Source organism: Trachymyrmex cornetzi, unplaced genomic scaffold (genome assembly GCF_001594075.2).
Source record: "Trachymyrmex cornetzi isolate Tcor2-1 unplaced genomic scaffold, Tcor1.1 scaffold104, whole genome shotgun sequence".
NCBI classification, from domain to species: domain Eukaryota; kingdom Metazoa; phylum Arthropoda; class Insecta; order Hymenoptera; family Formicidae; genus Trachymyrmex; species Trachymyrmex cornetzi.
Window position 1 is genome coordinate 272,793 of NW_017295587.1, and position 15,213 is coordinate 288,005.

The following is a 15,213-nucleotide window of genomic DNA, read 5'->3' on the forward strand; positions in this document are numbered from 1 at the left end:
TGTTTTTGAAGTTGTATTTTTACCTTTTGTTTAAGAAATATTGTCTAAAAACAAAGTGGTATGTCGGTATCGGTGACCTTCCTCTATTATTTACTAAATGCATACATTGATATAAACATTGTTTACTTTAAAATCACTACAGAAATGATTGATTAACCATAAGACTGATTTATATTTCGACGCACATAAAAGATAAAAATAATACTAACAGGGCAAAACCTCAGGAAAATATTATATGTATAAATCAATTTGTGTGTGTTAGTACGAAAGAGAAAAGCGACATATATCATATATATCGCTTCTTTGATTTTCTCGTACTTATAAATAAATTATATGTGCTAATAAGGAATATAATTTACACATGCCAAAAGATATCGGAAACGATATGAAATTGCTGAAATTAATGTTTTGCACGTCTCACACAAATATCCACAATCATGTCGATCTACCCTCAATTACGCATGCCAACCCTAATGTCGCTTCAGTGCCATACGAAGCCTAGATACCACGCGATCGTCATTACATGGCGCCTATTACCGTTAACGGCTGTGTTTCAGATGACCTAATACACAGAAAGGACGGCACGTTTAGACAGACAGCTATACAGACATCGTCAAATGCAACGCGTAAACTATCTTTATTGCAACACAAAAGATTATCGTTTGTGACACAAACTTCAATGTTCAAGAATCACGAGCATTTAAACCGTAAAGAGGCATTTGCGGTTAGTTGTGATAGGGTAACTCCGGTATATACGCCGCTCTGGGATTTACGCCGCGGAAGTCAGAAAAAATAGAAGGAGTAGGGGTAATTTTCTTGCAATTACTCTGTTACATGCCTTTATGTTATATTAGTATAGAGTTATAATTTCAGCTTCTTACTGTTAATATTAATGAAATTATTGTGAGTTGAATCGATTTGTCACTGTGTGTGTAACATGTAGCATCATCATAAATTATAATCTACATAAAATGATTACTATAAGGCGTGTAAAAGACCTAGTGGTTATTTCGTGATACATACGTGTAGAGGAATAGTAAAGCATGTTGTATAGCAAAATACAAGTGCTTTGCTTTCATATTCTCTTTGTTTAGTTTGTTGAAACCCTTGCATTTTTGCCATATATCCCACCCATTATCTATATATAGCAAAAATGCAAGTTTTCAAAAAGTTTATTTTTTAATACGAAAACTAAATATTTCGGATTTCTAATATTTTTTTCATAGTAGTAAATAGTACAAAGTTTGCTAAAAAACAAAATAAAAATATATAATAAATCAACGTTATAATTGAGTTAGGATTTCGATTTTTTTTAGAAAATGTCAGAATTGTTTATAAAGAGACATTAATTTTAATAAACATTTAAAAGATATTAATTTTGCAGAATCATGGTTTGCTCAATTTAGCCGAGTTCGAGGCCGAGTTATATCTCAGTTTTATTACATATTAGTCTGACACTTGCCTATTCTCTTTACAGTGCGTCCGTTGAAGATGGATTTGGAGGGAGTGGTCGGTCACGTTGTGCAGGGTACGAAGATTTTATTGCAATGTAAGGTACAGGCCGCACGACCCGCTGCTAATGTGACATGGAAGAACGGAACGCACCTTTTAAGCGAGAGCAATGAGAGATTCGAAATGTTCGAAACAAAAATACACGAAAATGTGAGTATTAATTTTCCAAATTAATTGGGGTATACATAACTAATGAAGTTAGAAGACTGTGAGTTTAAATAAATATTAAGCACACTTCAATTTGTATTATATAATTTATGGACAATTTTCACGTGTGCTCATTTTTTATTTAAAAAAAGTTTTAAATACGTAAAAATACTGAAAGTGTTTTCTCATCTAAATCTGAATCAGTGGATAATCACTGATATCAGTGCCAAGTATGCCACTGTTCACTAATCACCCAGTGACGTATTTGGCACTGAATAATCAGTGAAGTTCTATTAAAAAAGAAAGAGATTTGAGCATATATCCTAAAATATTGATATGTTAATTAAAATATTTATATGTTAATTTCAATCTTCTAATACTATATTCATTAAATTTATGCACTAAAATAAAATTTATTAAATCACATAATAAAGGTTAGCTCTAGGTTAGGAATTTCACATTTCACTCACTGATTATCAGTGGCATACTTGGCACTGATATCAATGACTGGTTTAGATTTAGAGAGCATAGAAAAAAGCGATTTATTCCGTATAAATATATATAAAATATATAGAAATTACTTTCTTACAACAATAATAATTCTTATAAAGAGGAAAAGTGAATAAAAATATAAAATTCAATGCATCAAATTTTAACTTTTTGATCTATTATTTCTAATTTCTACAAAATTTTAAATTCGTTATCAATGATCCAAATAATACATATATGAGTATCAATGTTAATAAAAATCCACCCAGTAGAATAAAATGCGCTCCTGTAAAATTTAAGAGTTAAAGTCTGGCAAAATTATTTTTTTTTATAGAGAAAGAATAGTTTTTACTAAAAAGATCTTCCTATTCGCCAAACGCGTTTATTGGATAACATACACGGAATTTCTGATATATAATAGTTTCTTAATAGGCTTGAATTTTGCGTCGACCTCACCACTATTTGCATCTAAATAAATGTACAGGATAAGCAGGTTTCGTGGTACGCGACAACGAATGAGAGAAGTGCTTCACGAAAGTTTTGATTCAGTTACTTACTAGGCGAAAGCGTACAGACTCGCAAGTGCCATAGTAAACTTCGAGAAACTACCTACCGGGAAATTCTAAATCGATCGGTACAGCACCTATCGTATATTTTAATTCCCATTTAACGTTTTTGTGGAGCAACAAATTTTCGTGTTCACCCTGGAAAAAGTGGCAGAGTCGAAACGAATTTAGACTCTAGGAAGTTCGACAGTTTATCGATCGACGTACTTTTCGAGGTTTCTTTTTGAATCATACAGTTTTTATCAGATACGATTTAGATGTGTTCAAAAACGAAATTTCGCGAATGAAAAGACCGCATTATCTGCGGACCGACTTATCCTTTCATTGTTTTGTAGGAATGGAAGTGGTTACATACAATTTTCTTTCAACTCTGCTTTATAAAAACTACTGGCGATCGTACAATGGAAAAATACTCACAAAAATGTAAAGAGATTTAAATTCCGATGGCTCTCGATTAAATAAAAAACATTTTTAATGAAATTTTGATTGTGGAATAGTTAAAGATGTATTATATCTATTTTTATAAATGATTAATATTTATACTTTAAATAAACTATATACTTATAAAAATTGTTACAATCTATTTTTTTTAATAACACATTTTTATTTACTTTATTTGTTATTATTTTTATTGCTATAAATTAAAATCGAAAAAACAATGACAAACAGATTTCAATTTTTTGTGTGTGAATACTTTAGTATTCAAAATGATTTATGCAAAGTTTCATTATGATTCAGAGATTAGTTACAAAGATTTAGAAAAAATAAATAATTTTGAAAAAATAAATTTTATTTACAAAATTAATCTCTACATCGTAATGTAACTTTACATAAATCATCTCGAATACTTAAAAACTTGTATAAAAAAAATTGAGATTTTTATCATTATTTTTCAATACATTCCCATACATTTCTATCAAAACATAGATTTTTAGAAAGTTGTATAATTGCATACAACCTTTCATGAACAAAAGATCTTCATATAATGTATTATGGAATATCGTTAGAAAATCAAGACGAATCAAATTAAAATTCCTTCGAATAATATAGAGCGAGACATAATTTTATAAAAAGCGCATTAAATAATTTATTTTTTTGTAAAAAATCTGTTTTGTAATTAAGAAGACTACATCACGAGATATAAATTTGTAATTGTAAGAATTTTCTATTAAGTATATTATTACTGATGCTGGTCCAAAATAGTGACTAAAACGTGTAAATTAATGTAATTGAACAAATTAACTTTCGCAAATACTATCTGGCGTTGTGGCTGTATACTCTGTTTTGATTATGTTTATAATTTCAAGCCACTTTTTTAGTTTTATTTTTGAAAAAGTCTATTTCTTATTAAAATAACTTATGTTCCAGATGATAAATTGTCGGTAAATTTTTTGTATTACTTGTAAATATAAAATCTAGTGATCTCTCTAGAATAATTTGTAATTTTTTCAGAACTTTTTCATTATTTTAAAAATATGTGTAATACATCCTTAAATATAATATAACAAAATAAAATAAAAAATGACAACATCACGAAATCGTCATTTACTTTCAAGTCACGTGGCTCTATTTTATTCTTGACTTGTAAAAAATCAATTTCATGCTCGAACGAGTGGTTGCATGGCAGCGGTAGCATCGAAAAATCATTAGACCCCTCTACATATCATGTCGTTTCGCTATCGCGTATACGTATATGCATGTAGAAGTCGTAGGCGTCACGCAGCTATCATAAATCCATTACGAAAGTATCTGAAGCTATAAAGCCGCGTGCACGCAAAATGACTGCATACGAGACCGCTCGCACCTACATGTAATTAGTGCAAAAAAATGTCGTCATGGTTAAAAGTCATAAAGTAGATAAAACGACATTCCGTCTCGATAACAAAAGGTTCTTTATGCACAGAAAAAATTGTCTCTCTTAAAATAAAGACGTCTATCAACTGTCTCTTATTATTTCACTCTCTTTGCATCGACATATATTTATGTGAATTGAACTAACAATATTACAAAATATTATTAAATAGTACGGTTCCACCAATGTAAGAGATTAACTTTAATCTTGATTTAATTTACTCTTTATTTTTTTCGAATTCTAAGAATCAGAAAAAATAAACAGTAAATTAGACAGAGATTAAAATTAATCTTACATTAGTAGAATTGGACCTTAATCGGTGAAATCCGTGAAATGTTCAAATCAATACTGAAAATTCCTATTTCGGTTGTACCATGATTTACATATCAGCAATAACCTTTTGTTATTTAATATGCAAACTTAAACATTGCGTACTGCAATATTTTCACAAATATAAAAATATATTTGTTTGAATAATTTTAATATGAAAATAAATATTCGAATAATATGGAATAGGTAGATAACGCATGCACGACGAATTTAATTCATTTTGCGGTGTTAATTAACGATGTTTGAAGAAGAACAATCACCGTTGCATCTCAGCGCGTCGGCAAAGTTAACGAATCGAAATCGTTGTTAATTAATCGCCAGTTTGTATAATTGCGATTATCAATATATATTTCTAACATTTGCAATTCTATATGATTGGGATATTATAATTGTATTGTTTATCAAGTAGGCCTGATTACGGAACGAGCGACGATACAACTGAATCCGTTCAGAACATTGCACACGATAGCAGGCCGGTACCCAACGACAAGCAATTACATGCCACGAATTCCTACAGCCAATATGAGCGTCACGTCATAACAGGATTAAGAGCATCACATTTTTAAGCTCGAGTACACCCTTTCGCGCGAAGTAGGATATTACAAGCTCAGCAGGAGATGGCTTTACAACAATTTTTGCGACAAGCGTTATTTTCATGCTTCTCTGTACGTTTTTGCGGATTCTCCTAATAAATTGACGCTATTAAAAAAAAACCTAATTTTATTTTTATAGGGATATATTTTTTCTTTTTAATTTTCATATATAATTTTAATCATATAATAATAGAATTAATTAAAAATTTTACAAGAATAAATCGAATTGTTTTTTTCACTTACTTAATAATAATAATTTAATGAACTGGTAGGTAATTTAGATAGTTGTTTTTCATAAAATTTGTTCTACATAATTAGATCTTACTTTTTGCTATTAAATGAAAACATTTTAAATTAAATTTAACAAATTTATTTTTGAAGTAATGTTTAATTCATTGAAAATAACAATTTTATATAGAAGAAATGAGAATAAATTCAAGCAATAATTATACAATAAATAATATATTAATTTTTATTAATATAAAGTTTCTTTTTACTGCCATATAGATCGAGATATCATCAAAATTATTTTAAATTAAAATATTGCTATTGAGCGAATATAAATTTAGCTTTTATGTAATCATTTATTGTTCTATATGAGGTTTTAAATCAAAATATCTACGTAGTACTAATGAAACATACAATTACTCGAAAGAAAGAATTGATCACCTTTACGCAAATATATAACAAGATATACGTTTCACAAATGTCGACTTGTTAGTACTTTTTCAATTACGCTGTGTAATTACAGAATTATTAAAGTTACGCGGAGCTTCAAATGGACGCTTACAGTATTGCATTACTTTTATTTTTCGCCAACTGAAAATTGATGCAGAAATCCATTTTTCGATGAATCACGAATGTTCGGCAGCGATTAAAACATATCATAGAAATATGATAACGTGAATATTTTTAATATACGACGCAAGTTAATTAAAATCTATCAAAACAGATAAACGCTAATTGAATCGCTTCTATTTTTTGCATTTTGCTCTCTATTTTTTTCAGTTTAAAGAATTAAATTTTTTTAAATTAATCTCTAAACATAATCGCGTTTTTTATTATCTATATTTTTTATTGCATATATGTCATTATTTTTATTACTTTAAAATAAAACAATTTATAAACGATGATTTAAGTTATATATCGAAAAAGAGAATAATAAGAAAATAATAGAACCACGCGAATAATGCATGCTCATTTTTATAGATAAAATATCGTTTAAGCACTTGATCAATACTCGATAAATTTAGCGATATAAATATTTAAATTTAAATATTTTTCCATTGATCACTTTAAACTTTTTTGTTTATAGGAGGATGGTACGTTCGAGACGATAAGTTATCTCGCGTTTACAGCATCGGTATACGACAACGGCAAGACGTTCAAGTGTTACGCTGAGAATTCAGTTACACGTACCGAAGATCTAAAACCAATGAAGGAAGCAACAACGATCGAAGTGTTATGTAAGTATACTACAAGTCGAGATAAGTTAGTGATTATTGACATCAGCCATTCTTTTGCAACAATGTATTTTGTGGCTTTGTCGGTATAATAAGTTTGATTTTAATTTTTGTAAATTATATATTCTTTTATTCACTTATCTCAAGTATCTTCAGATTTTAATATTTTTTAAGAAAAAGTATATACGTATAATTATAATTATATATATATATATACGTATATATCTTTTTAAACAAATAATCGCAAAGAGATTGAAATCAAAATTGTCATACCGAATCGAATAGGATTGGATTGATTCAGAAAAGATGAAATCCAATTTTATCTAAGCAAACATCCAATAATCTCACAAGCAAGTTGGATCAAATAATAATTGATTCTATTCATTTTATAAATAATAATAAGGGCAATATAAATCCGTCATTTTTAATAGTTACAATTATGTTAATAACGTTAAAATAGCGACTGCTGCAACAAGATTGCATTGTAACTCAAAATTCGCACATTTCCGTACAACAGTGAGCACATTCTGCATCTACGAGAAACTGTGGGTTACAAGAGCGGTTATTAACATTTGCATATACTTAGTCCTTATAAACCAAATCCCTTAAATAAATAACTCTACACATACCAGTTCGCTATTCATCAGCATAATGCTATGCAAATTGACGTAACTTGGAAATGCCAGCAATCAGTAGAATCTTAACTTGCTATCGAATTCAAAAACTCGTTCCTTATTCTACAATTAAATGTGACATGTAAAATTTACATACGATCGTGACGAGGAAAAACTGAGATTGAAATTTTAAATAACCCGTTGTTCTACGTTTTAATTAAAACATTATAATAGTAAGATTGGATTTATTCCTGTCATTATTCCTAAAGATTTCCAGCCATTTCTATATTTAAAAATGACAACTTTCGGAAAATAGATCGGAGTAGGAAAATAAACTTAATAATTTTCGAAAAGGAATAAAAATATAATTGAAAATCTTGCAGACTTTTCAATTTACGCTGCAGAAATCAAAGCAAATATGTTCAGAAGAAACGATTGAAAATTTTAAAAGGATGAAAGTTAAAGAATTTCATTCCAGAATATTTTCCGTTTGAGCATCTAATAAACATTTATCTTGCCCTTTTTGAAAGATTGACTCGCACACAAGTCGCACAACGTTTATACAATTTTTCAGTCGCATGCTTCGGTAGATCAACGTCGATACGCTATAGCCGGACAACTTTTCCTTATATACCTGTAGACGCTCTCACAATATTTTCTTCTGATGAAATAATGTAATTTTCGCAAATATAATTTCATTTTCGTGTTGTCCAAACATTAAAAAATATGAAAGCTTCCTACTAATACTACATACTTGAAAATAAAAATATATTTACAACTATAAAAAAGATTATTCAATCACAATTTAAAAAATTAAATTAATTATTTTACATCATGTACAACTAATCAAAAAATTTGTCTTTTTTCTGGCATTTCATTATAGATTATCTTTTTTTAGAATGTCAATTATTATAGATTTATGACTCGTTTAATTCTAAAATCATCAGCAGTGCAGTTACAACTTTTTTAAGAGCGTGATATCTTGATTACGTGAGCACGGAAACAGACAAAAAGAGATGGACGGTTGTGCATCTCCCTGATGTTTCCAGTTACAGTGCGGAATGGCGGAGAAACTTTCGTTTTGTAGCCAGAACGGGGACTACCCATGGATTGGAAACGAGAAACTCCAGACATCAAGTTTGGCACGTTTCCAACTCTCCGGCTTGCATCGTGACAGCAACTTTCGCGTCTACGTATTTACGAGAATTTTGTTTTATCCCCCCTCCGTATTTTCTAGGACCTGTTAAGTATATAATATTGTGACCCAAGCGGATCTAAATTTTATATTCAATTTAAGTTTAGTGCTATCCATCTTGGAACAAAAGGCAATCGTGAAGATAGAAAAATCTTTACGGTTTCAGATATCGAAGAAAGAAGAGAAATTTTTATTTCACAAAAAAGCGAATACGTTAAAAGCACATGAATCTTAAAATAAGATAAGATTTCAAGAAAAATTAATTTGTCATTTTGAATCGATTTCTATACTAATAATATAATAACGAAATATATTATTTTAATGTTTTTTTTAAACATTTTATCTTCAACATTAACTTGACAAATATCAAGAAAATTAATATACGCTGAAAAGAATTTTATCAAATTTATTAGCGTTTAAAAAAGATAAGAGTTATCTGTTTTTAATTAAGCAATTTTAATTTAGCGATTATTACATTCTCCTTCCTTCACTCCAGAATTTTCAGTGGTAAATGTTCTATTTTTGCGCCTACATCTAAATGTTGTACATTGATTTTCATTGTTCGTAACATTGATTGTTTTATCTTTAGATCCGCCAATAATTAAAATGAAGCCAAACAACATAACCGTTAACGAGACAGACGATTTTTTAATATTCTGCGATTATGAGGCAAATCCGGCTACGCTACTAAAGGTGACGTGGTAAGTGGCCATTACCACGTAAAGATACATACTAGCTTGAATGAATCCTTTAGGATAACGATCATTTTCCTGTGGGAAATAAAAGCTGGTTCTGTTAGATAAATTAGCAGCAGAGCTCAAGACATTTTTGTTTTATTCATGCAGCAGAACTAAAGATATTTTCGTTGCTTTTACATCTTAGAAAATAAAGTTAGTGCTCTATTTCCTCGTTTTATTTCTCTCTCTAAATCGGGTGATATAGGTTACGAGACGACGATGAATTAGTGTTAAACGAAGAACATTACGATGGTGGAATCACGGAACAAACAGCACTCACAGTGAAAAACGCGACTCCTAGCGACATGGGTTCTTACAAATGCATCCTGGAAAACAACGCCGGTCCAACCGTTTCCGAGGCTACCGTGCAGGTTTCAGTCTTTTGTACGTATCGTCTTTTATACGAGACAGATAATAGAAGTCAATTGCTGAATGTAATAAAAAGCAGTCGATACAATCTAAAATCTTTACAATCTTATGTTCACAAACGTGGGTTATAAATCTTACGGTTAGTAATAAATCTAAATCCAACAGAATCCCATTGTACTTTTGGCAAAATCTTATCTTCTTATTTCTCGCGGCAGTTTTCCGTGGAGCGCAGTTAATCTTTTTATTAGAAAACGACAGCTTCATTGAAAGCTATGCGATTACATCGGGAATAAAGTTGGAGAGAACTCGACGTGCGACGTACTTTTGAACTCGCGCGAGATTTATACGGCACGAATGTATATATCGTGTTTTATTACATAGATAAGCCAGTGGTGGAAGTGATAATGGATCCGGAAACACCTGTGAACGAGGCGGATCGTCAGAATGTTTCGCTAACGTGCGAGGTCGACGCCGGTAATCCGGCGATACTGACAGCCGTCCGTTGGTATTTGGACGGAGACCTATTGAAAGAACTTCCGGATTGCTCGAGGAATAGCACTGCCATGACAAGCTCCGAGGAATCATTGGCATTCTGTGACATCGATCCCAGCAAATTGCTGCTGGAATCTGTCGGCCGCACCTTCCACGGCAACTATTCCTGCGAGGGGAAAAACGATGCTGGTTGGGGACCGAACTCCCCGAGCACGTCTGTCATAGTTTATTGTAAGTCCTCTTTGTCATCTGTCACTCATTCGTGTTACGCGGTGATAGTACAGAAATTGACGATGCCTATTACATTTCCAACTATAATACGTGTTCCGAATTTTTTATATTTTCAATGGCAAATAGAAATTATATTAAAAATTTTGATTTTACAATATTTGTCAATAGCAATTTAAAAGAACTATGTTATAAAATAATTAATGATCCTGGGCTTCTGGAATATTATCAAATAATGCGTTATAAAAACGATCGTTTGTGTTTAACATTAATTACTGCAGCAATAATTATCGATTATTGCGGATTTTATCTTACATATGTACGCGACAATATCGTTTATCTACAATATCTTATTTAATCGGATTATATTTAGCATGGGATACAAGTTTGTCCCCCCCCCCCTCTCTCTCTCTCTTTCTCCTTTCTTCGCGTACCCTGCATCCCTGAAACATTTTCGCAGATAAGCCCGGCCCGGCGTCGATAACGTATGAACCTCGGCAAGTGGTGAAGAAACAAGCATTATCCATCACTTGTTTCGTTTTGGATCCCGGTCGACCGAGGGTGGCAGGCTTCAAGTGGTTGCGCGGCTGGCACCGACTTCCAGACGAGAACGAAGCCACACTCTTCATCGAGTCAGTTAATTTGGAAACCGAGGCGAATTTCACATGTCTGGCTTACAATGAAGCTGGTGATGGAGAACCAGCCACAACGTTTATCGACGTATCTGGTGAGTACATATGTCAACGCGCTTAAAACTTTATCCAACAATTACTGTGAGTTTCATGGCGACATTTTCGAATTCGACCCAACAGTGACATATTTAAGGATTCATATAGTTCAATTCACTTTGCTTGTTATACATTTGAAACGTATAATTTGATCAAAATTAAATTTAGAAATTCTAAGAGAAATTCTAGATTATAATTTTAGACACATCATAAATCAAATTTTTATTTCTTAATTTCTTTCGAATATCATCTAACGTAACCTACATATATTATAACATATGTCTATCACGATAAATCTGTGACGTAACGTTAAGATTTTATATTAAACTGATCTCTTCTATTCCTGTAAGTGATATAATAGATTGTCCGACATTTCTCATAATTATTGAATGGCAAATCCTATTATGCTTAACCGAGAGTTATCGTTTCTCATTAGTGGCCCCGACGTTCATTAAGAAACTCCATTCGTATCGCGGCTACGTCTATAACGCGCCTAACGTGAGCATCATGTGTTGGGTCGAATGCGCTCCGATCTGCACTATTTCCTGGCTGAGAGATGACATTCCCATGAACTTCACGAAAACGAATCGATACTACGTGTCGAACGTTTATCATCCGCCTGACCCAAGGACCGACGACTTCGAGAGCATCCAATCGACTCTCATATGGAATCTGACGGTCTGGCCGAACGGTCAGCTCGACCGTGCTGAGGATAACGTCAAATTTACCTGCAAGAGCAGCAGCAACGGAATCGGTCCGGGCGTGGAGAGTTTTACCCACTTTCATGTCGAGTGTACGTTTCATCCGAATCTTTCTTTTTGGCGCGGCGATATCTCTACTTGCTTACATTCCATTTTATAACGGTCCATTTATTTAGCGAGATTGTGGGAAGAAGAAACTTTCTTGTTCCACACACTATACAAAAGAGAATTTCCTGTTGATATTAAACTTAACGTTAAACAAATATGTAAGGCACTTTAACATCATTTAATTTTCATCATATTTATTGTAAAATATGTACAAGAATTTCTGTAAAATTGTTTTTCAAGTATATACTCGTAAAAACATTTTAAAATTAAGAGAACAAAATGAATCTCAAATAAGAGTTTATTTTCAATTTAAATTTGCCGCGTAGACTATTATATTTTTCATATTGATATAAATGACTAAAATTGATTTTTTATTCAAGTTCCCCCAGAGGATATTACAGTATCGAAGAAGATAATCGATGTGATAGTGGATACGATACCGGAAACCGTTGAGTGCAACGCGAAAGCGCGACCAAAACCAAACTTCCGGTGGTTCCGCGAAGGATCCACTGATATCATTATGGAAGGTCACGTGTTTGACTTGAAAATGCCAATACCACGGCGCAGTAGTGGCACTTACTATTGTGAGACATGGAATCGTCACGGCTCCTTGAATATCTCATTTATCATGAATGTGCAATGTACGTTACATTACGTCTTTAAACTTTTAAATAAATAATCAAAAAACTTCAATTTTTCTATATTTGTTAAGTTATAAAAAGATATATATATATATGGGTAACATAAAATTAATCTTGCAATTGTTTTCTTATTTTTTGCTGGTTTTAATTACAAAAAAAAATTAAATATTTCTTCCAAATTTTATTTTTACGTCTCGACTTGCATCTTTTATTTTGATGCAAAATTTAATATTTTTTCACTTGTTTCTCAAAATATCATATTGTTAATAAAAGAAATTCCTAAAAAGTAATTCTACGTGTTTTTGGCGTCTAACAGCGATGTCATATTTTTCATGCAGTTAAACCAGAATGTCACATAGAAAAAGAACGATTCGAGGGCCAGGATTATGTCGTTTGCTCAGCCGTCGCCAATCCGAAAGAGACGGATTTCACTTGGTCATTGAAGAACGAAAACGATTCGCTGGAGCAAGTCGCACAAATACGAAACGGAAAAAGTTACATGCTGCTCGATACCTCAGTCACTAACTTCCGGACGTACGTGTGCGTGGCAAACAACACAATCGGCCATTCCGTAGCGTGTGAACGCGATATACCAGGTTTGGTACAATGAACTTTTCATTGATTCGCTGATATCGTGTTATATTTACAAAAATAGCATCAGTACTTTTCGGAACGTTTCAGCCGGGATTATTTGAAAATATTATTGCATTCCGAAATAATTTTTCTATATATTCTTTATATGGAAATGCAAAAAAAATATGTGATGCAAAAAACATGAAAAAATATCGGTAATAGAAAAACTTTTTTGTAATGATCGTGCATACAGTTTATAAGTTTACGTTATATTGGGAAGTAGTTGTGAGACAAAAAAAAGAAATAAAGTTTCCCACTAAATAGTTTTTTACGCGCATATGATAAAATCAAACGTCTATTAATAACATGAATGCAATGTCAATTTTAAAATATCGGTAATTGATATAAATTTCATATAGATATCTTATAACTACAACTATTTCGTAATGTTAATGTTTTTAATTATAAACAATAATTATTTAATATTTTTGAGACATAGATTGGTAACACATTTTCATAATTATCTATGTAATCGTTTAACTTATAATGAGAATGATAACTTTTAATCTGTTAATCACAAATATATTTAGTAGAGTTTGTCACTTTACAGCCCACCATGGAGTTAAACGTAAGTTTAACGCCTACACTGTTAAATTTTATAGGGTCAAATTAACTCAATGTGAGTCACCACTGCTCCTACTAAATATATCGTTATTTTTTTCTAAAATAATAATTAAATTTGACACTATATAATGTTAAATTGATACTATATAGTGGCAAATATAACCATTGTTTTAATAAAAAATAATAATATTATTGAGTAGGAACAGTGACGACTCACATTGAGTTAATTTAACCCTATAAAGTTTAACAGTGTACATCACTTTAAATTTTAATATATATTTTACATATAATTATGTGTACCATTTATGTGTATATAATTATTATCCAATATATATTACAAAAATAAACATTTTCCTTTTTTTTAAATAAAACATTTGATTGCAGTTTTAAACGTAATATAAAATATATCGCGATACACACAAGAGTATTATACGCAAAAGAATAAAATTAAAATAAAAATGCTTTAAATTTTGTGTTCTGTCATAACGCGAGCAACAAATTCTTCTATAGACTATTTATATGAATATAAAACGCAATAGATGTCTTTTTCAATTATTTAGCTTGTTTACTATCCTCTATTTCAGTACTACAAAATTTCAAGCATTTTTTCTACAGTTTTATACGTGCTGCAAATACTTGATCATATAAAAGTTATTATACGGATAAATTAATTTACTTCTCGTTGCTTGTTCGATTTTAATTACTTTTAATATTTTTGTATTTTGGTAAAATGAAGTTGTCGTTCATGCATCATAATCCTTATACATTTTGTTTACATATGATAAAATCAATTATTATATGTTATAACCTATCCTGTTACAGGACATATACCTTGGTGGCATCGATTGGACGGTAATCTGCTACTGATTATTATCGTAATGACGGTGGTCATGATACTAGTCCTAATACTGATCTGCGTGGCCATTTATATCGTGTGCCGACGAAAACGCAGCCAATTGAAATGTAAGTTATCTCTAATACATGATCTTTATATCTGCAATTGTTCGCTCATCGATTTACATGACGGAGATAAAATGGGATTTCTTTGAACACTTCGTAACAAATCAATATAACTTATATAATTATTTTGCTAATTGTGTGAAAATAGTGCAATCTCTCAATTTTGTCACATGAGATAATTTATTACTTTAAAATATTCCAAGCAAGATCTAAATTTGCGTTATATCTATATCTGAAATACATTTTTGATAAGGCTTTAAAGAAATTCGAAGAAATCCAATTCAGCAGCCT

General features: G+C 31.2%; 1 protein-coding gene across 6 annotated transcripts in view; it reads left to right on the forward strand.

The window, feature by feature from the left end:
- nrm (neuromusculin) overlaps positions 1-15,213 on the forward strand; it is a 178,989-nt gene that overhangs the window by 134,759 nt on the left and 29,017 nt on the right. For 5 of the 6 annotated variants that reach the window (XM_018504426.1, XM_018504444.1, XM_018504403.1 and 2 more), the window contains exons 6-16: positions 1,478-1,662; positions 6,805-6,955; positions 9,351-9,462; positions 9,704-9,882; positions 10,249-10,590; positions 11,048-11,314; positions 11,752-12,108; positions 12,505-12,765; positions 13,104-13,361; positions 13,949-13,966; positions 14,785-14,925. In XM_018504426.1, the coding sequence (XP_018359928.1) occupies positions 1,478-1,662; positions 6,805-6,955; positions 9,351-9,462; positions 9,704-9,882; positions 10,249-10,590; positions 11,048-11,314; positions 11,752-12,108; positions 12,505-12,765; positions 13,104-13,361; positions 13,949-13,966; positions 14,785-14,925 (2,271 nt within the window). The remainder of the gene's footprint in view (positions 1-1,477; positions 1,663-6,804; positions 6,956-9,350; positions 9,463-9,703; positions 9,883-10,248; positions 10,591-11,047; positions 11,315-11,751; positions 12,109-12,504; positions 12,766-13,103; positions 13,362-13,948; positions 13,967-14,784; positions 14,926-15,213) is intronic. The other variant, XM_018504417.1, reaches the window with a different exon arrangement.